Source organism: Ciconia boyciana, chromosome 3 (genome assembly GCF_034638445.1).
Source record: "Ciconia boyciana chromosome 3, ASM3463844v1, whole genome shotgun sequence".
In the NCBI taxonomy this organism is placed as follows: domain Eukaryota; kingdom Metazoa; phylum Chordata; class Aves; order Ciconiiformes; family Ciconiidae; genus Ciconia; species Ciconia boyciana.
The window spans coordinates 92,115,537-92,139,089 of record NC_132936.1 but is presented as its reverse complement, the minus strand read 5'-3'; the positions used below and the strand labels follow the sequence as shown (position 1 = coordinate 92,139,089).

General features: G+C 47.3%; 2 protein-coding genes across 2 annotated transcripts in view; one reads left to right on the top strand and one right to left on the bottom strand.

Moving 5' to 3' along the window:
- The window catches only part of RMDN2 (regulator of microtubule dynamics 2), a 115,832-nt gene that overhangs the window by 71,260 nt on the left and 21,019 nt on the right, over positions 1-23,553 (top strand). The gene's annotated exons all lie outside the window — the stretch shown is intronic.
- Positions 1,972-6,121, bottom strand: CYP1B1 (cytochrome P450 family 1 subfamily B member 1). Its single transcript, XM_072858135.1, has 3 exons — positions 6,102-6,121; positions 4,294-5,310; positions 1,972-2,584 (listed from the first exon to the last, which is right to left on the bottom strand). Exons 1-3 carry the CDS (start codon positions 6,119-6,121, stop codon positions 1,972-1,974), a joined length of 1,650 nt encoding a protein of 549 aa, XP_072714236.1.

The window sequence follows — 23,553 nt, the reverse complement described above, 5'->3', positions numbered from 1 at the left end:
CACATGAAAATGCCGAGTATCTTATAAAGCTTTTCACAGGTATAGGCTAAGTTCTGGGATATCACAAACTTGTACGTAATTCAGAAAAACACCTGAGGTTACTCCTTGTGTACGTAACAGAAAGCTTTTTTTGCTCTAAAGAAAGAAGATAGATGCCATATGAAGTCAGAGACTTTAAACAGGTACATTGCTATGGTGTGGGGTTATGGACCATTACTTTTAGGCTTGATTCAGGTTTTTAAAATCAGTAGTGAAGCTTCTACTCAAGAAGATCAGGATTGTGTCGTTAACCCAGCTCTTCCCAATGTCACTATGAGTTCTGTCACTGCTGCCAGCATGACTAAGACTGGCCATCTATCAGAAGAGCCAGTGCAAATCTTTACTTGCTTAGGTCTCAGCAGAGCTACTTTACTGTGTAGCATTGCACCCTTATTTTTCTAGCTCTACTAATACCTGATTTAGTACTAGGCTGAACACAGCAAGTCATGGGAGGTACTCTCATTTCTGATGGATTTCATATGTAATTGAAGGTGATCTGCAGCTCCAAAGAAGAGACCAACACTTTTCAGAATCAGCCATTTCCATAGGGTTGTCTGCTTTTTAGAGAAATGCATGCAGCTTTGTGTACACAAACATTAGCCAGAGGTTCAAGGCCATAAAGTTTCACGTGCGTGTTTTACTTAAAAATAATAGGTTTGGGTTTGGTTTTGGGGTTTTTTTCGGTTGTTGTTTGGTTGTTTGTTTTTTTTTAATTTTATGTCCTTTGCCTCGCAAAAATTTTAAAAGTACTTTTTCTTCAGTTATTGGGTACATTAATTAGGACATGTAATGTCTGTTTTCCTTCTGAGACTTTGTTTCAAGCAAATTGTACTAAAAGTACATAGTTGATTTTTGGATATACCATTTAACTCAACCCAACAGAATGACTAGTGAGCAGTGGTGTATTTGCTGTAAGCTTTACTTGAGGCTTGCGGCATGAAAGTTTTAATATGAAACCCCCCAGTTCTCACTTCTAAATACCTTGGCCCATGTGGATTTTAATGGACTTACCTATGTGCCTAGGGACAGCAATATTAACTCTTTACTAGAGAAATCCAAAATTCAGCTATACCTTTATAAAACTTTCTAATGCAAATATCTATTTTGTTCATGAATATGCTAATGAACAGATTAGCATATGTTTTGTATCATCCTTGCCATTTGGTGACATATCAAATCTGATCTTTGAAAACTTAATAAAAAGTTACTACATTAGGACATTCTGTTCATTCTCATATAAAATATGAATTTTATTTTCAAATGTGCTTATAAGCAAGTCTTTTTTTTGTAGTCATTTCTGTAAACACTTTGGAATGCTAAAGGCGAGACTTTACATTGTCATTTTACCAAAAATCATTTGAACGTTTATTATTGAGGCATTAATGTACATCCCAGCAGTCACAACACAGGAGCTGCCATGTGCCTATGGCGGTTTCCAGTAGACTGAATTCAGAGGCAGGTTGCAGTGTTCCAAGCAACCTTTTTTTTTTTTCTCTTCTTTCTTTCTTTTTTTTTGTTTTTTAAATAAGAGATTTCACTTTGGGATGTAGAGTCACTGAAGGCGAACTTAGAGTTAAGGCACAGCGCATGGAGACATGGAAAGGATTGTACAAACAGTTCCTGGAGATACTCCAACCAGTCGGTAGATAAAAAGAGCTTTACAATGGTGACTTCTGTGAACAAGCTAGGAAAGAAAAGGCTTACTTTCAAATTGCATATTTGCATATGTTTTATGATTTAATATATTAAATTGTTCCCCTGGCTCTCCTTCTAGAATTAAAAAGAGGACTGGATTATACCTTGTGCAGTTTTCCTTCCTGCTCTTGTAACTTGTAATATCGGCTATTTTCCAAACAGATCACCAGAACAAACTATAACTTATTTAAGTCTAAAAAAGAGGGAGGGATCATCTTTAGATGCAAGGTTTGTTGCTTAGGCATTTGCTGACAGCTGATTTTCATTGGCTGCTTTCTCTGCTTGCAGTCTTTGGACAGCCTGATCGAGCAAATCCATACTATCTCTAAGTGTAACATTCAAGGTAAATGGCTTAGGTTTAATGGTCAACCCATAGGTGAAGTCCATTTTAGGGTCCTCGTTTGGATTAGCCGTGAAATTGCACTGATGCACCAGTATGGAGGTAAAGAGAAACAGCTGCACCTTGGATAACTCCTCTCCAATACACCGACGTTTTCCCAAAGAGAAAATCATCACGCTACTAGTAAGATCTTTATTGATGAATCCATTCTCATCCAGGAATCTTGTTGGATCAAAATCCTCTGGGTTGGACCACTTTGCTGGGTCGTGATTCACTGACCACTGATTAACAAAAATGACTGTGTCCTTGGGAATGAGGTAGCCCATTATGAAGGTGTTGGTTGTGGTGGCATGTGGGATAGTAACAGGCACAAAGCTGCTGAAACGCATGGATTCATACAAGAAAGCCATGATGTAGGGCAAGTGAGGCTGATCTTCAGCACATGGCAGACGGTCTCGTCCAACAATCCTATCCACTTCTTCTTGCATTTTAGCCTGCACATTTGGATACCTGTCATTTAAAGTAAGACGTGTGTATGTATGTAACGCTTTCAGAAGATTTTCACAAAAATAATCCTTGCTGTAAACATTTTTCACAGAACCTCACCCCTACCCTAAATAATGCGGTTTGAGCAAAGTTTAAATATATTGCAGGAACATGTAGACCCCGATGGAAAACTTTATGAGAGAAAAATTCAAACTTCCCATGCAATGGTGTCACTTTAGATTTGCTCAGTTTTCACTTTAGTGTCACATGTAACTGATTCTCAACATAAAAAATGAAACTAACTTAAAATGTGCTGAAACGGAATATTCTGATCCAATTTTGAAAATTAATTCTAAAACTAAAATTACTTGTCTCTTCTAAATACTGGGCTTTCCGTGGGAATGAGAATTTGGTTTTCCAGCTCTGTATGTGTCCTCTAAAAGTTAGCACAGAGTTTGCTATCACTAGACTTACTGCATGCATATGAACGTCTGCAGGTTTTTAAACTGGAAAAATCCCTGCTGATATTTGTCAGAATAGCCTTACTCTGACAATTATCCCACTCTTAGTTTGTGTATACTTTTTCTAATGAATATCAAAATATGTTTTCTTTATAATGTATTTTAAGATGACTGTCTTGAAGTCTGGATAGTTTGGAAGACTACACAGTAACCAAACAAGATCAAAATATTAATAAATTTTGCTTATTTTCTTTTGCTTGTCTAAAAGCACGCGTTCCTCCAAGGAGCCTTTGTGCGCTTTAAGCATTCAAGTTTGGCTTCTGTGTCCTTGCCTTTTCCTCCTGCAGCAGACCCGCACATCGACTGCTGGGGAATTGCGAGAAACGGGGAGAAACCCAGCAGGCTGCGTGAACACTGGGCGTCATACCCTTAGCTCGAAGCGTTATAAATATTTACTTCTTTTTCAAGAAGCGGCTGAGTAGACAACGTTTGCGTAAGCCTACAAGCTACGCAGATGATGAAAGACAAAGCCGGGACAGGCAAGAAAATCGGCGTTATGCCTTCTTCTATTGAACCGCCTCCCCTAGCCGGGATTTCCCGCCGCAGGAGCGGGGCCGGGGCAGCGCCGGGCCGTGTGTGCCCGCACCCGCCGCTGGCCCAGCGGGCCGGCCCGCCCCCCGTCACGCCGTGGCGATCAAGGCACACGCTGCTGGCCAATTAGCCTAATCGTGGGTTTGTGAACCGGTGCGCGAACTCTTTATCTTACTTAAGCGGTTGTTACCCCGTTCCTATGATCTCCTCGATCCTGACCTGGTAAAATCTGCTACTTTCAGGTTTTATCCGGCTGCCTTTTTGCCAGCCTCTTCACGCACCATTACCCGACCGCCGGAGCAGGGTTTCTTTTACCCTTTCTTACCTTTTCCGGGCGGGTTTCCCAGAGCTTCCGCGCCAGCTACCGCAAGCGGCTGCGGCGCCCCGGCCGCCCTCGGGCGGGCCGCTCCCTCAGACCCTCGCCGCAGGGGCCGCCGCTCCCCTGGCTCTCCCCGGACCGAGCGGCTTCGGCGCTCGTTTGGGCCGGCTTTTACCGCCCGGGGAGCCTTCCCAGCGGCGGCTTCGCCCGCGCAGCGCCGTCGCCACGGGGATCCCCCAAGGCTGGCGCTCGCACCGCGGCGCCCCGGGCCGACTGCCGTGTCCCCCCCGCCCCGGGGCAGGTGGGGCGCCCGGGCGGCGCGGAGGGCCCGGCCCGCCCCGCCCCGCCCCGCCGGCGCCTACCTGATGAGGAAGATGAGGAGCCACTGCAGGGCGGTGGACAGGGTGTCCTGGCTGGCGCCGAAGATGTCGGTGACGGTGGCGGGCACGTGCTCGAGCTGCAGCCGCGGCTGCTCCCGCTGCAGGCGGATGAAGGCGTCCATCATGTCGCGGGGGGCGGCCCCCGGGCGCAGGCTGCGCTGGTGCTGCAGGAACTTGCCGCGGACGAAGCCGTAGAAGTCGCGGTTGAGGTCGCGGAAGGCGCGGTAGGCGGCGCGGACGGGGCTGGGGAAGCGCTGGAGCCAGGGCAGCGCGTCCACCAGGCTGCCGGCGCCCACGGCCCGCCCGAACTGCTCGTTGCGCCCCACGAGGCGCAGGAACTCGCCGTCGCCGTGGCTGTAGCGGCGGCCGAAGCACAGGGCGCTCATCACGTTGGCCACGGCCACCACCAGGACGCGCGAGGGGTCGAGGAAGGCGCCGCCGGCGCTGCCGCGCACCAGCAGCGCCACCAGCGCCCGCGCCTCGCCCACCAGGTGCCGCTCCAGCAGGCGGCGGGTGGCGGGGCTGCCGGTGGAGAAGGCGCGCACCGTGGCGTGCGCCGCCCGGCGGTGCAGCTTCCACAGCTCCGAGTAGCCGCCGAAGGCCAGGCTGAGCCCGCCCGACACCAGCTGGAAGGAGGGGAAGGGCGGGCGGCCGGCGAAGGCGGCTCCCTGGCGGACCAGGGCCTGGCGGATGGCGCGCTCCCCGTTCAGCACCACCACGGGCCAGCGCCCCAAGCGCAGCTGGAAGACGGCGCCGTAGGTGCTGGCCAGGCGGGCGAAGGAGAGGTGCGGCGCGCTGCCCAGCTGCGCCGCGTTGCCGATCAAGGGCCAGGGGAAGGGGCCCGGCGGCGCCCGGCGCTGGCCCTGCCGCCGGCGCTGCTGCTGCTGCAGGAGGAGCTTGCCCAGGTGGATGGCGGCGAGCAGGCAGAGGAGGAGCAGCAGGGAGCCTTGCAAGGGGGGGATGCCGCGCAGGGCTTCCCCGAGCCTCTCGAGGGCCATGCTGCAAGGGAAAGGGAGGGGTCAGCGGGCAGCGACCCCGCCGACAGGCTGGGAAGCTGCCCGTCGCCCGCAGGCAGGGAGAAGCCCGGGCGGGGGGGACAGGGGCGCGCTGGCGCGGCGGAGGGGAGCGCCAGCAGCCGCCTTGGCGCTCGGAGTCGGGGTGCGTCCTTGCCTCCTGCGCCTAAAGCCCGCCCGGATCCTCTGCGAAAAACAAGGGGTAATCGATGATCAAGTGGCAAGCGCTCAATAAGGGACCAAACCCGTATTTGGCGGCGGGGCCGCTGCTCCCTTCCCCCCGGCAGGGAAAGTTTGCAGCGGGGGATGCGGAAGGTCGCGGCTGAGAGAGGCAGAAAGGGAGGCAGAAGGATGCTCTCGCCTGACGAGCCTCCTCCGCAGATGCAGGCAGCCGCCGTGCGCTGGAGACAGGTTCATCCCGGCGCTGCACATCGCTCCTCCCGGCGAAAGGGGCTCCCCCCGCCGCCGGCGGAGCTTCCCGCTGCTCCGGAGAGGAAACCTCCGCACATGGCCACGGAGCCGCCCTCTGTCCCGAGCCCTTCCCTCCTCCCCGCACCTTCGTGCCCGTCGCGGCAGCGCAGGCTGGCAGCCGGCGGCCCCGGGGATGGGCTGCGGAAGACGCCTGAGGTCCCGGCGTGGCAGAGCTGACTGGCCCCGCTTCCGATCCCCGTGCCCGGGGACCACCCGCTCCTACCGTTTGCTCCAGCCTGTTTGAAGCAGGGAGGGGAAGAGGGGGTGAAATAAACGGCCACCTCGGGCGCCTGTAGCAGAACTGACCTGTTGCACGCTGCTTCCATCCGAGACCTCGGGGAGGATGGAGAGGAGCCGGGCAGCCGGCGGCAGCTCTTACGGGCAGCCGCGGGAGGAGAGCGGCGACGGCGACGTTCAGATCCCAGCCTCTGGGAAACTCATTAGGATCCCCGGTTCCTGTCACCCGGAGCTCGGCAGGTCATGTGCAGGCAAATGCCAACTGCCCCCGATCCCAGCGCAGAGTTATTATCACCTTCCCAGCGCTTTAACCCTTCGGAGCTCGCCCCGCCGGCAGCCACCTGCCCGGTGCAGCCCGGCGCACCGGGGGCGAGCGGGCTGCTGCCGCCCCCTCCCTCCCTCCCACCCGCCTGCTGGGCTGCGGGGACGGGACGGGGCCACCCCAGCCCGCTGCAGGGAGCGAAGGCGAGCGGCTCAGAGGGCGCGGGGAGGACGGCCCGCTGCCCCCAGCCGGAGCCGGAGCCAGAGCCGGAGCAGCCGCGTCTGGGCTCCCGGCATCGGTACTCGCGGCTTTAAACCCGCCGGCATCCGCGGTGCGCGGCGCGGTGCGGGCGTGCCGCAGTTAGCCCGGCTGACAAATCGCCGCTGCCTGGCCCTTCCCCTGGCGTGAGGGGTCGCAGCTATTTGCCAGCTGCCCTTGGGCCCTCGCCAAGTGGAGCGGCTGAGCCGCGGATGCTTTTATGGCCGGGGCCAAAAGTTTTAGGGGAGGAGGTGCCGGGAGGGGAGCGGGGTGGCGGGCGGGCTCGCAGCCCTCTCTGTGGGGAGGCGAAGTCTCGCCTGCATCTTGGGGGCTGAGGAAGCCGGAGAGCTTCCCCTCCTCCGCCTGTCGCCTCCCCGTTGCGTGCGGAGTTTGCATTGCGTGAGCCGGGGCTGGAAAGCCTCCAGCCATCTCCTCCCCGGGCCCCTACCCCTCCTCGCAATACCTGACACCGGCTCGGGGGGGAAGGAGGCAGGGAAGCGCCGGGCCGCTCGCACCCCGGCCGGCCCCGCTGCCCTCCGGCCTCGCCCCCGCGCTGCGCTCGCTCCTCTCCCGCTCACGGCGTTTTTTTGCTCCCAAATCTGGCACCTCCGCCCGCCCCGGCAGGGCTGGCGAGGGGAGGGGAGCGCGGCTGCGGCCCCCCACGCCCCCCCGGGCTTCCCGGCGCCCCGGGGGGAACCGGGGCTGCAAACCCCCAGGCGTCAAGGAAACCGTTCCCCAAGAAATCAGAACACTCCTGCTTTGTTGTCGTCGTTTTTGCTGTACCAAGCAAAATTTAAAAAGACAACATTTACTGCAGATTCTCTACAGTCACGCCGTGAGAAGAAAAGAAGGTGTTTTGGTAGCATTTAGGGATTAGACAAAATTAGATGCTGGGAGTCAGCCCAGCTCAGGGCGTGAACCCAGGCCTGGCCAGGCTGCTACTGCTTCTGTCTTTGCGAAGAGGTGTAATCCTGGCTGCTGTCACTGTCCCGGGCTCCTCCGGTCAGCAGTACTACCTTTTGCTCAGACTAGCATCCGCCATATCTCTCTGTGTGCCTCAGAGCATGCTGTGCTTCTTCCTGCCATTGCCAAGTCACAGAGGTGTCAAAACCACTTTTCCCGAGCAGTGCCAGAAAAAGGGAGCTTCCCTCTTCCCAGCCCCATCTCTGGGCTGAACTGGAAGGATCTTGCAGTCCAGCCCAGCACATGGCCCAGCTTCAAAGAGGAGCAAAGATAGCTCCATCCCTATGGCATTAAGGTTAGGGCAAGCTTGGAGAGAGACTAGGGAGTTTGATCTCTCCATCACCATCAGAAGGTTGAAATCAAATTTCACAGGCTGTAACCACTCAGCTGTGGCGAAGTGGCCTGTCCCACACTGACAGCCACCCTTCCCTCCTTCATCGGTCACATGTCAGAGAAGAGACATGAGCTTCTCCCTGCAAAGAGTGTTCTGGGCACTGGATCTGAGTGGTAAGGACTAGCTTGGGTCAGTTACCTGAGCTCTGGATTACAGTGCTGGGTATTTGCCATTGCCAGCAGGTAAATTTGCCTTTTTCTTGATGACCATGGTAATCAGTTGCCTAAAACCCAGGCATTACAGCTCGTGTTAGTAAGTCCCTAAATCCTTTCTTCGATGCAGCACTTAAACTAGTTGTATTGCAGTCAAAGTGAGAGATTGCCATTTACTTTGGAGCAAGCAGAACAGATGCCATTCCAGCTCCATGTAAATCTGAATTTATAAAGAAACAGTGTCCTCAAGGTGGCCAAACTCTGGTTGCAATTGGTAAGAGGAAGAACACCTCAGCATGGGGCTGCCGGAGGTGACATGCTGTGCCATTTCTTATCTCTGCTGCAAGTGGCCCTGCCCCCACCTCACTGTTTCTCATCGGTTCAGTGAGTGAGCGTGGGTCCAGTGCACGCTATGCTTTGCATCCTACTGACATTTTTTCTCAACATCATACTGCAAGTGGCATTGCTTCCTGGCCGCTAGCGGGCAGAGGAAAGCACACTTGCACTACCGTGAGCTGCAGGTTCACAGTTTAAGGCATAAGCCCAGGAATTGCAAGTCCTGGTACATTTTTTTTAATGCTGTAAGAAAACATTAATTTCTTCCCCCCCCCCCCCCATTTCTCTTTGGCCTTCAGGAGTTCTGTCGCTGTTAGACAGGAGAGAAAGAAAAATCTGTTTTAGATGTTTTGTTCTATTGTAGTACCAGCCGGTCTCCCTGTACTACATGCTGTACAACCAGGATATTTACAGTCTTGGCTTACTATTGCATCTGTTACAGCCTGAGTATTATTTTGACTGTATGCAATGAATGTTCACCCAATTTTCTAGGCTCTGATTCTATGTGACCTTCATTAGTCCCTTACCATCAAGCATAGCTTGAGTGAAGCATTTTATCACACCAATGAATTAGTGTGGCACCAAAACGCAGGCAATGGATGATCAGGCCCTTGGTCTCTGTCATATTCCACAAATTGCCTTCCTGCCTACCTCTTTATTTACTCTTCTCACTTCTTTTGTTTCTAGAAGCATAGAAGTTCAAAATTGCTCTTAGATAATGCATGTTTCTTTTTTCCCAGTTCGGGGGACTTAATTCAGATGCAGGTCCTACTGAAGCCAGTCCTAAATTCCTGAGTCAAAGTTAGATTTGTTAGGCATCAAAGACTGAATCACTGAAAACGTACGCCACCTAAAATGCATTCTTTTTTAGGCCTAGAAAACCCTACTTGATGTAAGATATGGAAGAATAAAAGAGTTGAAGGGGCAGAATTGGGTGGGTTTGGGATTAAGGGAAAGGAATTCAGGCCTAATCTGTTAAAAATTCTGATTGATTTGACAGGAATGCCAGATGCAGGGGGCTGGCAGAGTCTGTGGGGGCATCGGTACCTCTGCGACTCTGAATGAAGGTGCTTTATATATGTGGACAAGAGTCCTTGTTGTGGAGGTAAAAGTTTGATAAAGGAGGAGGAATTACACAACCTGGAGAGTCTTCATTTGCCCTTTAAGAGGAAATTTTTATCTCTCTGGTGGAGTCCTCCCTTTTCCAAGAAAACCCCTTAACCCCTAAGAGATTTTTTACAAATGTTAAGAATTACTTACCCAAATAAGGGTTTGCAGACTCAATTCTCAGTTTTTCTTCTAACTATGGCAGCCATTGGCTTCCCTTTTGGACACTGGCAAGGTGCTCATAAATCCTCATGAGCAGCAACTGGAATTTCTCAAGGACTTGACCTTGTCCTGTTTCTTTCCTTACCTTTTCCTTTTGCAGCTTTCCATGGAAAGCCCTCCCACACTGGGTTTCTCTGTCTCTTTCCCATACCTGGGACTATGTGTCTTTTTCTCCTCTCTCTTAATTTTACAAAATCTCAGGGTGGATTATATGACAGTTGAGCAATGTTTTATCCTGGGATTGCTTCAGTACAGAGCTTGTACGAATTGTTTACAGTTTATAGAGTGATCCAAGCCATTCTTCGTTAAATAATCCCTTGGAAATATTGTTTCTGATTGTTTCTGAGTGTTGCACAATACTATATAAGATGAAGAAACAAGTAGCGTAACTGTAAAACACAAAGCACTTGGAAACTTAAGCAAATGCAATATCCTATTGTTTCAGGCTGCTTAAAATTGTACAAGCATTCCTATGTACCTCTGGAGTTTGACTCTGGTCTCAGCAATACTGCTGTAAGTCAGGAAAATCACCATTAAAACAGTCAGATTACAATCAGAATTAGAACCTGTAAGCCTCTGCGTTTACAGCAGCTCGCTCAGATTATGTTTACACTGCAGTCCAGCACGATGCAGAGTTACCACTATGCTTCAAGTGTCCAGGAGCAGAAGATCTGCACTGGCCACTCAGTCCAGACACAGTGCCACCATCTGTGCTTGCCGCTCTGCACCAATGGATGTGCCTGCTTGCTCGGGCTTATCTACACAATACCGAATCGCTCAGTGTTAAAACTAACCTGAGACTTGGGTACCACGAGTGTGGATGATAATGAGATCATGTCTGATGCAGGTTCCTGGTTTTGCTCGGTTTGGCAGCTTTCTTGTGATGCCAAGCATGAGATGTAAGCAAAATACGAGGAGCCACATCCTCAGCACTGCTCAGAGTGCCAGGCACACACAGGAGCCAGCTGTAGCTCCATGATTCGGGGTTATATATTTAGGCCACTCACTGTGGCCTAAAATAAAGCATTTGTGGTATGCTTTTTACAGCATATGTATTTGTGGTTACATACCACATTCTTAACCTTTATTAACTTGCAGCTTTCCTTCACTCTTCCCTGCATTCCCACTGACTTCCCAGCTCACATTTTCAATTCTCCCTTGCTATTGAAAAGCCTAAATTTGGCTCCTAATTCTGAGCCAAATTCCCCCAGCTGCTGCAGGAAGGCAAGAAACCTCCCAGTGCTTGCTGGGGCTCAGCTCAGTGCTGGTCTGAATTGTAGCCTCTCCATCTGTTTGCATTTTCCATGTTACTTGCGAATTACGGGCATACATTGTGGTCTGCTTCCACACAGGTAACACATAGGTATGATTACAGAAAATGAGGACAGAGCGTTCTACTTAATTCAGGCATCAAACCTGATTATGAAACTGTTTCACTTTTGCATTGCCAAATTCCTACAATATTTCTTTCCGAAGTTTGCTGTCCTTTCTTGACAGTATTAGATGAAACCACATAGCTAAGTTTTTCTTGACAGGAGAACACAGAGCTGGTCACTTTGTGGCTACCCTTTGAGAAGCCTTTTTAAACTGTCTTCTGCTATGAAGCAAAAGAGCAAAATCGAATTTACACACTGTTGAGCACTCATCCGTGGCATTTTATGTGTGTCTTTGTATTTATATATACAAATGCTCTTTATGAAATTACTCTGAAGGAAGCACTCTGAAGAAGATGGACAAAAGAGCAACATTTAGGAAAGTTTAGACACTGCTTAAGATGTGCATTATTGTATCTATCCTCAACACATGAGGTGTGGGCAAACTGTTGTGCCTCCTCACTCTCCCTCTTGAGCAAAGGGGCTCCCTGGGGCACCTGGCAGCTTTGCATCCTCACACTGTTTCTGAGGTTTGCAGAACCAAGAGCTGTGCTGCCAAGGTCCATCTTCATTTTGAAGTATAAAAACCTTATAGTCTGTATGATGAGCTAGGTTGCTCTAAAGCTTAAAAATGGTAACATTGCTTAGGGCCAATATTGTTAACATGTTAACAAGCAGTAATATTATATTTCTCATTTGTTTTCCAGACTTTATTGGGTGCTGTATTAGTAGTGGTGATACGAAGCTTGTAGTGCACTTGCTTTACTAACGCTGAGAGTTTAGTATTTGCTATTTTAGAAAATGCGAGTGCACTTGTATGCTCAAGCATAATGACAGATGCTAGCTCAAAACAGCCCTGGGCTACAGCTGAAAGCCAAGTCCACTTCACTCACAGGCAAAAGCATATTCTGTCGGGGTGAAGGTTTTGAAGATTTACCTGTGAAGTTCTACGAAGTCTTTAATACAGATGTGCAAAATATGATTTCTCAGAGTTCGGATATTTGTCCAAATTTGAGCGAATTGTCAAGGGAGGAGCAAAAGGCACAAATGTGAGAGAAAAGACGTTACCCAGACAAATGTCAAGTCCCTGCTTTAGAGCTTGAGGCTACAAAGCTTTTCAGAGAAAAGGCCACAACCATGTTTTAATAGGAACACATTTTCCTTGTTCTCATGAATGGGTTCAATTGTTTTTGGACTTAACATTTCTAAAAATTACAATGTGAAACATGGAATTTTCAGGGACATAAAATTTCGGGCCAGATGATTAAAGTTGGTCAAAGCTATAAGTAATGGAGGACCTGGAGTTTCCAGATAAGGGAACTCTGTCCAAGTAGACACCATGGCTCTTCTGCACAGAGAGAGAAGATAGTGAAGCGCAGATGGTATGGAGAAACTTACAGTTCTTCAATGAGAACATGAGTTTTCCTATCTTGTGTCCTAGATGTCCTAGCCATTGCTTAGCCCAGCCTATGAATGTTCAGCTCACCACTTCCCAAGCAATAATTTCCCATGATACAAATACTGGTCATTTGGGTTCTTAAGTTTGTATTGCAAGTGTACCGTTCTTTGGTGCCTTGACAGCAGAACAACTTATCAAAATGTTAAAATAGGCAACACAAATTGAATGTGGTAGCCCCTAGAGCAATCCAAGTTGAATTTCAGAATTCTCCTTCCTTCGGAGAATAAACGTGGTTATGTAGTGGGGAATGCAGGTCTGACCTAGGTAAGGGAGCTGCACAGAGGTGTGAGCCTTACTTTGTCCCGTTATGATACCTTCTACCTTTGATCTTGCTGCTTAAGGGGGTTCTTGGACTGGGCTGCAAACATTTAAGAGTACTTCAGAAAGTGATGCCAGGGTCTAGTATAGTGTGTGCACACACACACATATATATATATGCTTTCTCTTTTGGAGTCATACTAGGACTGTTGCTGAAGCATAGTGTCAAGTGGAAAAGGCAGGTCTTGGCTGTCTGTGCTCATTCAGTGTTTTCACAGGGCTGGCAGTGTGTCTCTCCCTTGTTTGAGGTTCAGTTCTAACTTCTGAAAAGCCAGCTCTGCTTACCTGCACATTCAAGTGGATACACCAAACTTGCTTACGCTACTAGGCATGGACTCCCTAGGGTCTGGGGTAATTTCTTGTCCAAAGGATTGAAATTTTAATAATGGGAAGTTTTCAGCATTTTAAAAGAATATTATCCTTAGTACTGCTCCTTTCAGGTTTTCAGGTGCTCTGAGAGAGGAGGTGGTGCTGGGCACAAACTGATTGTCGAGATGGCAGCTGAACCAAACAGGAACACAATAATTTGTGCTTCATGAGGGCTTTCCGTAGCTTTTGATCATGAAGAGACAGGCCTTTAGCTGGGATTTCCCAAAGGAGATTCATGTCACGGACCTCAAAAATTTCATGTCAGTCAAGGAGTTGCTGGTAAATGTCACCCTTTAGATAGCCCTGCCCAAATGAGCGAGGGAACATGCTCACCCCCCTCCTCCCTTCCATTACTGCAGGTCAATAAAATGGTGAATACTGTTTGTGAAGAAGCTGCAGAGTGATAGCTTTTCCACCAGAAACAGTGGTTCTGGCTACATTGGCTTTGCTAAAGTATCCTGTCAGACGGAAATGTGTGAATCCAGACCAGGACCTTTAGTGATTTGGCTGCTGAAGTTCAGCTGAGGAAACGTTTGCACATCCCTCTGCAGCAGGGTATTCTTGGCTTCCTCTGCTCTGTTGTGCAAGGGTTTGGTGTATTTGCCTCCAGCAGTAACTGCATTTCAGTGGTAAATGAAATGACTCAAATTCTAGGGACTGGGATATATGTGGGTAATACTCTAGCCTATAAAATTATTCATGCTGTTCCCTGGGGTATGGGAAATGGGAGTTGTTTATTTGCACATTTTTTAATTTGCAGAAAGACTTGGAGAAAGTATATTCAAACCAAGGGGATAAGGGAAACTCCCTTTGTGGTATCTGTGGTTAATGATGGAAAATTGAGCTTAGGAGATTTTTACAGTATTCCATGTAAGGGCTGCAATCTTGATCAAGACAGTTGACTCCTCTGGTAAGACAAATAATAATAATAAAGATTTCCTCTAGCCCTCAGTAAATTCAGCAGGGAGAGAAAACACTCTTGACACATACAGATTGCTCCTAGAGTTCAGAAGCAAACCCAAGGAAGTGTCCGTTTCTGAGCCATTCAGGTCTTCCAACCTTCTGCAATGGCAGATTAAAGACCACGAGGGAAACAGACTGCAGGTGCCAGTCAGGGCAGGTTTCGTCTTGTCACAGCACTCCGGGAAGAGGCATTTGCTAATGTCTGTTAATCTCATGGCACGCCAAGGGAGAAAGACAGAAAAAAACTGCCATAAATTCTTCCCTTTCCCAAGCAGCCCACACCCAGGCTCAGGGTGGCTGCAGGAAGGCTTGCTGGCTGCCTCCAGAAGGGAGAGCACTGCGGGAGCCTGTGCCCACCCCGGGGCGGCAGGGCGGATCTGGGGCCACCCTGCGGGGTGCTGGCTCTGTCCGGGAATAGGGGATGAAGCAGCCACAGAAGTAGCATTGCACTGGAGGTGTGCCCTCATGGCAAAGGTGAAAGCAGCTGTAGCTGAGACCTTGAGAGCAAAAGTCTCCCAAAGAAGAAAGCCCAAAGTCCATCTTGTCCACTGTCCTCTCCCATAGAAACACTCTCACTCTACCTACAGTCAAGGAGGAAGAGTAAAACGCTGTGTGGCACCATGGGGAAGAGGTAGCAGCAGTGGAGGTAACAGGGTGCTTTACCAGATGCAGGGAGAAGGCAGGACTAGGCACAGCTTGGGGCGCTGTAGGGGATGGCTTTGGCCGAAAGCCAGGTTTGCCCCTGTCTTTCTTTTGAGGTGTAAATGGCATGCAAGGAGGCTTCTCTCAGTGGCTTCCCTGTGAAGATAAATATCCTGATCCCCCGGTTATTATCCCCCTGCTCTCCTCCCCTTCCCCCTGACTGACTTTGATTATTGTAACTTTACATGCGCTTTTAATTTGCGTGCAGGCAAGTACAAAGGCACAACCGGATATACCTGTTATTTGCCAATGACCTGAAAGAGTATAGTTTATGTTAAGCCTTGGGTTATGGTAAGGTTTGCACGCGATTCCTCAATATACATGCTGCAGGCAACTGATGGATGGAGGTGATGGAGTGTGGAGGAAAGTTTTAAAGTGACAGAACCTGATTTGGTTCCTACTCAATCCACCAGTTATGTAAAGGCCTATATTGCAATTTTGTGTAGAACCCAAGTCTTGGCCTCTCTTCAGGCAAGGAATGTATGATCACATTATCCGGGCTGTAGTTTGTTCATGGCTGCTCCTGCAAGTGATCTCATGAAAGCTTTATGAAAATTAGGCAAAAAAGGTGGGTAGGATATTTACTCCTCCAGTTTGTACATACTCTGGCACGGCAGGGAGAAGATTGGAGGTGGAGGAGGAAGCTACAAATGAGATGATTCGTGGCAACGGAGTCAGTGCGGAGTGTGCAGGGATGCAGCACTACTGCTGAGGTGTGGGGGCCTGTGATGGAGAGATCCACATTTTATTGCAGGGGTCTCAGTCCCCCATACTGCAGGGAGAGATTTCATTTGAGCTAGCCTCCCTTAGCAAGATTTACAGAATATCCACCACTCATGGGTTGCCTGGTTCTGCAGGAGAGGAAGAGAGACTAGTTAGTCTAGTAGTTACAGCAGAAGACTGCAAGGAGATGTGGGGTCCAGTGCCGAGCCTGCACACTGACTTGCTCACCCTTGAAAGTAACCACAGAGAAAGCCAAGCGACATTTTTAAAAAATTTCATTTCAGTGATTCCACATCAAATTAGCTAGGTCTTCAAGCAGAAAGGAAGTGTTTTTATCTGCCAGGCAAGTAAACTAACCTTGAGGTCTGAAACTTGAGTGGTTTTATTTCTGGTATGTCTCTTAACCCAGTGTTAAAGGCTGCACCAAAGGAATTAATTAGACATTTCTTTTGAAGGTTCAGGAAAGGGAAAGGATCCCGTTCATTCTCAGCACCACCTCTTATCTCCAGGGAAGTGAGAACAACATGAGTTAAATGCAGTTTTATGGGACTTACGGGACAGACTTTGTTACTCACACTTCCCTCAGAGACAGTGGGACAAGGTACAGAGAGTCAAGTGCTACTCTTACAAATGAGGCCATCATAAAATAATTGTTAAAATAACAGAAGACAAGATGGACCTATTGTTACAAGAGCGCTGTGTAAGTTTATGTTTCTGAACATAAGCACATTTAATCTTTTCTGTGCCTCAGCTTCCCCATAAAATTGGGAGTGATAATAGTATGTGGATCCACCTAGTATCCATTCTACTGTTCTCTAGCTTGTTAAGATAGATCTTGTACAGCCAGCGTCCAGGAAAATGATGTTTAAATTTGCAGGATAGTGACTGAGGGACTGAGTTTTTACTCCTATTTTTAAGTCAAACAAACCAACATTGCCTTCCATCTTCATAAGCCCACAGTACAGCAGGCAACCACAATCCACTTGTGAAAAGCACTTATCTGAAGCAGCCTTGAAAATAAATCCTTTTTCTTTTCTCCTCTCTGCTATTTCTTGCTTCCTTTTGCATCCCTCCAGCTTATCTGCCCTTTTGAAGAATTGGTTTCATTTTAAAAACCCTTCCTTTTCCTTATTGTCCTTTTCCTACTGTTTACCATCATGTTTTTCAGTTCTAAGCATACAAAATACATAACACTTTTGCAACATATCTTCATTGCTGTTCTTCCCCATTTGTCTTGATACTTTGGCTGAGTGTAGAAAACTCACATCTAATGTGAGCAGCTTCTCAGAGGTCGTGAACTCTTAAACACACGGTTGGTCTTTCTGTGGTCAGTATATTTCTGAAAGCTAAAATGTATGTACAGACTTGTTCTGATGAAGAAAGGTTTCCATTTTGTTTAAAAAAAAAAAAAGAATCACATATCGGAGTCCACAGCCTGATTTTTAAATAAGTTTAGCAAAATTATCTAATGTTGCTGTAAGTACTGATGCACAAAACAAACCCTTAAAGTGTTGTGAGCTCAAAAACCTACAAGAGTGTAAAACTGTCTGCTCCAGCCCTGGAATAAAACATTCACAACAGCAAGCCCTGTTGTGACAGGGTTAAACAGTCAGGAAAGGATTACAGGCTGCCTGCTTGTCACTTGATTCAGCAGGGGTTTAGATGAAGATGTGTGCCCTTTTTCTGGCATGGAAAGCCTGGGAGCCCCTGCAGCTGGCTTTGGATGAGGGAATAGCTTTGCTTTGTGTTACTTTATGAATTTGATGTTTAGATAATAAACTGTATCCTGGAGCAAAAGCTGAAGAAGGCTTGGGTATTTCTGTGCCTTGACCTTTCCCTTTCCCCTGGGCAAGAAAGCCCACCAGCATACAGGCTGTGAAAGAGCATATGACAAGCGTAGTAAAATATTTTCCTTTTCCTTTCTTAAAGTAATCCTGGGTTATGTTATCAAAAGAGAAGTGTGAGGAGGCAGGTATGAAGAAGCTGTAAAGAAGCAGCAGGCCCATGTTTCACTTGTACATGCAAGAGAAAATCCTACTGAAGATAAGAGAGGTTTCGATGAAAGCGGAGCGATTGAGATGATTGGTTCGTGATATCTATCTAATACCCAGCATTTCCAGTCCTCGTGTTGCAAAGCAGTGGCTGCTGGAGCATGGGGTATGTCTTCTGTCTGCTGAAGATTTTGAATTCCCAGATGGGAAACCTGACATTGGATCAGGAGGACAAACCAGCTACTGTGACCTTCAGCTGGCTAACGATCACAGAAACGGATGCAGTCTGAAGCAGTGCACATGTAAAATACGGTAGCAGCAACAGTCTGCTTCAGTGTTATTTCCTGTTGCTGTTTCTGTAGTGGGCAGAGCTCTGCCTGCACGGCTCTTACTGCTGCTGAGGTAGTGGAGTGGGAAGGCACTTCCCGAAAGAGCGCGTAGTCCAGGTGTGAGAGAAGAGGGAGATACAGACAGTCTCGGTAGGTGTGATTAAGCAACGGTTTCAGCACACAAACAGCTTCGCTGTTCATAGTGCCTGTGGAAAAAGTGATGGTGCTGATCTTATATTAAGCATTTTTGCATGGCAGATTTCTTAAAATGCTGAGAAAATGAAAGTTTTGAAAAATGTTGATAAACTCAACATTTGCTAAATCATCCCCTTGACTTAAGCAGCATACTTTTCCTTAAGTTATTCCAATCGAGAGAGATGATGGGCCATTTGGTGTAAGTCAGTATTTCCACAGATTCAAATTAGAGAGGAAGGCTTCAGCAGGCTGCGAGCACAGGAAACAGGCTTAGTATCCCAAATGATTTGGGTATGCTGCAGGGAAGACTGGACACCAACAAGATGAAGTAATAAAAGTGCAGAGGACCGGACACAAATGAGATTGGTTCATAGTGTTTAATAGTCAGTATTTTCAATGCTCATGTCCCTAAGTGGCAACCTTGCCTGAGAAGGCAGCTTCTGCACAAGCATCAGGGAGGTTGGTGTCATGATAGATCAGAAATTAAACAGAAAGTGTGGGGATGTTGCAAAAGGCAGATGTCAGTGTGCAATGGGTAAGAAGCAGAATAATATGTAAGACACGGACTTTAAGTCTCTTCCTGCCCTGATGAAGTTACAGCAGGGGAACTCTGCCGAGTTTAATGTAAGCACTGTATTCAAGAGACATGTGGACAGACTGGAGGGAGATAAGAGCAGAGCAGCAAGAACTATAGCAAAGTTTCAGAGATGGAAACTCTTTGGCTTGCTTAGACTGATAAGGACTTCAGTATTTAGGTGGATGTCTTAAAAAGTAATGAGGACCGAGGCTTTTTTCTAGCTCTAATGGATGTATGGTCAAAACTTACCTGATCATTACACAAGATTTAAACACTAGGAAACACTTTGTACCAAGACAACAGAGCACTGGAAAAGGCTACCCATTGGAGGTTTTGTCAAGTTAGAAAAATGTTTCTCTGCCATCATCGGCGTGTACATGGTTTTACCGTCTTTTAATGGGGGTGAATGAGTTTGACTTTGGCCTGTTTCAGGATTGTTGTGGCCTGAGATGGCTTTGCAGAGCAGGGGTGATGGTGGCCCTGGTGCCATTTTATGCACTTTGATGCAGTTTTACCAAGTACTGCAGGTAGAAGGCAGCCAGGGAGCTGCCTGCTCTGTGCAAGCCCATGTGCCTCTTCTCTTGCATGGGTCTAAAGTTGACTCTTCTTAGTCCCAGTAATGTCACTCATATCTGAATGCTTTTTCAGTCCTGTTAGTTGACAGTCTTGTTAGATGATTTTACTGTGATTTTTAATGTTCACATTGTTGAGCATTCCTCCTTTCTGGTAATGATAACAACTACAACCCCTTCATTTAACTCTCCTTTAAGCTCTTATTTCTTGGAAGCCAAAGAAGTAGTGCAGCATGCACACACCTCTCTGGCCAGTCGTCTCCCAGCATGCTGAGCTATAGGATCCATGGGTGCACGCTAATGCCACCTCAGAATCACAGAATCACAGAATCGCACAGGTTGGAAAAGACCTTTAAGATCATCGAGTCCAACTGTAAACCTAACACTGCCAAGACCACCACTACACCATGTCCCTAAGCACCTCATCCAAACGTCTTTTAAATACCTCCAGGGGTGGCGACTCAACCACTTCCCTGGGCAGCCTGTTCCAATGCTTGATAACCCCTTCAGTGAAGTAAAATTTCCTAATATCCAGTCTAAACCTCCCCTGGCGCAACTTGAGGCCATTTCCTCTCGTCCTATCACTTGTTACCTGGGAGAAGAGACCGACCCCCACCTCTCTACGACCTCCTTTCAGGTAGTTGTAGAGAGTGATAAGGTCTCCCCTCAGCCTCCTTTTCTCCAGGCTAAACAACCCCAGTTCCCTCAGCCGCTCCTCATAAGACTTCTGCTCCAGACCCTTCACCAGCTTCATTGCCCTTCTCTGGACATGCTCCAGCCCCTCAATGTCTCTCTTGTAGTGAGGGGCCCAAAACAGTGCACTACCAGATCATCTGGCAGGACAAACTTGTTCTGACACAGTTTTTACACTTTAAGCCAGATATGTAAGGAGATATGATACCCATAAGAGCAGTATGAAAAAAATCCTATCTATCTAGTCTAGCACAAACACTGCATAGGTGACTGTATCTCTTCAGAGTATTCTGGACTAATCCGAACAACTGACAGAGCGAGCTTGTAGCAGTTTTACATAGTCCAGGTATTTTAGATCTCTATTCCAAGTATATTGGCCTTGTGGAGTTGTATTATTGAGTTGTAGCCTGACTTGTTCTGTATGGTGCGTAATTCTTACTCTTCCACCAAGGTCAGCTGAAATTATTATTTCAGCAGGTAAGTACATGGATTCTGTTTACTAAGCCCGCATCGGGCATTTTATGAAGGGTTGTTTGCTGTGGTTTTAATGTATCCTTCCTTGACATATTTTGCTCTACAGCATCCTTGTTACAAATTACAGGATAAATTTTGAGTGGGGTCTTCACTATTGACTCTTGATTTAAGATCTAGGCAACTGTCCAGATTATACAACAAAACAGTTTGTAATCTGGAATAAGTATCTCTGTCAATCAATTGTACTAAGCTATGGAGGAACAATCTAAGGGTAAGTAGTTACTTACCTCTATATTCCAGCCAGCATCTGAAATAGGTCACCTGGGGATGCAGATGTATTTGCATAAATATACACGGATCATAGTGATAATAAAGCGAATAACATTTTTTTGTGAGGTAATCACAGACCCTTTCACAATCACTCCTAAGCATAGCAGTACAGCACACTTGTGAGGTGGGTAATTATTAAAATTCCATTTTAGAGAGGAAAACACTGAAACAACATGATTAGGGACTTTCCAGAGGCCATCCCTGACATTTTTTACTTGCTTGGCAGTAAAATCAAATTTAATTACTTCTGTTCCTGTACTTTATCTACAGACTCATTTTCCCTTCTTATACTTTTGCCTGGCATTACCTGTTACACCTAATATCTTTCTACATTCAAACAGACCCTTGCTAAGCGTTCCCACTGGTAGATAACTTTTGACAGATATTTTCCGTCTTACTAAGAAAATGTGAGAAAAAACCAAGCATCTTCTATACCAGGAGAAATATATATATGCACCCACTTCTGCTGCTTCCCAAAGTTTGTTTTGACAAGCCAGACCTGTATTAAAATCAGCCAGGCACCACACTCACTTCTATCTTAATGCCAAGTGATGAAGCCGACTGATGACACTGGCTCACCCTACTTGAAACCTTTTCCTGGCACCTCTTATAAACTCTTTTGGGAAATCCAGCAACAAAACACAGGTTTAAAACACCAAATGTGGTAGAAAAAGACTTGTGGCAAAATATAGTCAACTCCACATGTGGTCAGGGAGTGCATCTTCTATTACATCTGCTAGGTAACACCCGGGACAAACGACTCCAACTCTGCTGTGGATGTGGTCACGCCTTGACTCATGGGAGAAGAAACACACACATGGCTCACGTGCAGAGACCTGGAGCCGCAGCCTCGGCTGCAGATGTGCTGCTTGCAGTACCAGCAACACATGTATGAGCGTCCAGAGGACACAGAGCTCCGCTCTGAGACCCCGTGTTCCTTGGCTTTGTGTCCCCATGCACAAGGTGGAGCAGCCTAGGGGGTCAAGCGGCTGAAAACTACAGCTGGAAATTGCAGAGAGGGAGTGCAGAGCTGGAGCCATGGAGGACAGAGGAAGATCTCCAGGGATAACACAGCCCACCCTGCTGCTGCCAAGCCTGCATCAAATATGCCTATAACGCTTCCAACAGATGTGTGTCTGAGCTCTCCTGAAAACCCTTCCTGATTGAGATCCCACTTTGTCCTTTGACAGTATGCCTGGGGCTTTGTTCCTTTTCCCAAGTATCATGCTTCAGGCTTCCTTCTTGCAGTTCAGACACATCACTTTTTATCCACCAGGGATCCAGGGAATAGGTTCTCCCGTCTGCAGCCTTTTATGTATTTGAAGCCTGATGTGGTGTCTCCCCTCAGTCTTCTCTAGATGGAGCCCCCCAGGCTCCTTGTAGATTATAGCTCCTAGATGTATGGCGATTCTTGTTAATTTTTTTTCCAGGCACCTTGCTATTGCTCTGTGTTATTCTTAAAGCCAGAGCCTAAAACTGGACAGAGTATCCAAAGGAGCACAAGTGAGTAGAACAAAAAGATTTTTTTTTTTTTTGAGATAAGTCTTGTGGCACACAACCCCAGGATTGCTATTTGTATTATCTTGTGGCTCTCTTTTCAGAGCGGGAAGCAATTTCTTTTCAATATTGTATGTCCTGCAGCAAGATCTTGTGAGGTAATGAAAAAGGTTGGACAAATGCAGTATGAAGAAGTTATAATAGTTAAATATGTGGATGTGTAGCTACCTTTGAATTTCATTGCTTTTATTACTTTATTATCGTTACAGTGTTGTGATAAATGAGTATTTCCTCTTCCCATGGGAATGACACAGGGCTTTACACGTGCCCAGGAGCAGCTATTTCTACTTTAGCAGGACCTATTTTTATGATCTGCTTGGAAAACACTTTCATTATTCTTGACTTCTCCTCCTCATCTCCCAGCTAGTCTGTTTTGATGCTCGAAAAAATACGGCAGCGTGTGAGTATTTGGGTAGAGTACGCAGGTAGGACCATCTTCTTCATCAAAGTTATCTTTCATTTCTTTCCTTCAGTAACTGTCCATGTCATCTCTTCAGAAACTATCTCCGGTGACTGTGGAACTAGGACATTTCAGTGGCATATCTTTTGTCATTTAAAATATCTGCTCTCTTTTGTACAGAAAACAGAATCTGAGGGCAATTATGAAAACTGGGCAGACATGCAAGACGCTAATGCAGAGACCAATTCCTACTAGGATAAATTCCCTCTCTGAAGTTGATAGAAGTGCAGTTGCTTTGTGACCGTGGTACGTTCCTCTGCTTGTAGCTGAGGTAGGGGACTCATTTAATTACTGCACCCAATTGTCAGGCATTTTCCCTATTAGCCACAGGAAATGTGGGATTGCTATGGCATTTTGTGGAAGTTACAAGGCATTTCTGTATCCCAGTAAGGTTCTTCATGTGTTCAGTCGCCACACATCTTCTCTGGCTTAGCATACTCAGTAGCATTTCTTTTGACTTGGACCTTCTCAGGGAAGATGGGAAGATTCAGGCTAAACCTGTGTGTTGACAGCAGACCAGTTTTTTCATGGTATATGTGGGCGGTTCCTTTATTTTCACTAAAATTGTCTTCTATGACAAAGCTGGTATTTTCTAGCATGAGAGGCAAAAGCTGCGATGAGAACACCAGCTTGAAAAGATTGCGGGTGAGAATGAAGACAAGAATCATTGGAAAGGGAACGTTACACTAACAAAACACCACAAAAAACTTGGCTAAGCCGTGGAAAGTTGAAATTATTAAAA

Excerpts from the sequence above, each read along its gene's own strand:
- CYP1B1 (XM_072858135.1), bottom strand. The coding sequence starts at position 6,121 with ATGGAAGCAGCGTGCAACAG. Across the intron at positions 5,311-6,101 it reads ATGGAAGCAGCGTGCAACAG|CATGGCCCTCGAGAGGCTCG; the intron begins GTCAGTTCTGCT and ends TTTCCCTTGCAG. Across the intron at positions 2,585-4,293 it reads CTCCTCATCTTCCTCATCAG|GTATCCAAATGTGCAGGCTA; the intron begins GTAGGCGCCGGC and ends TTTAAATGACAG.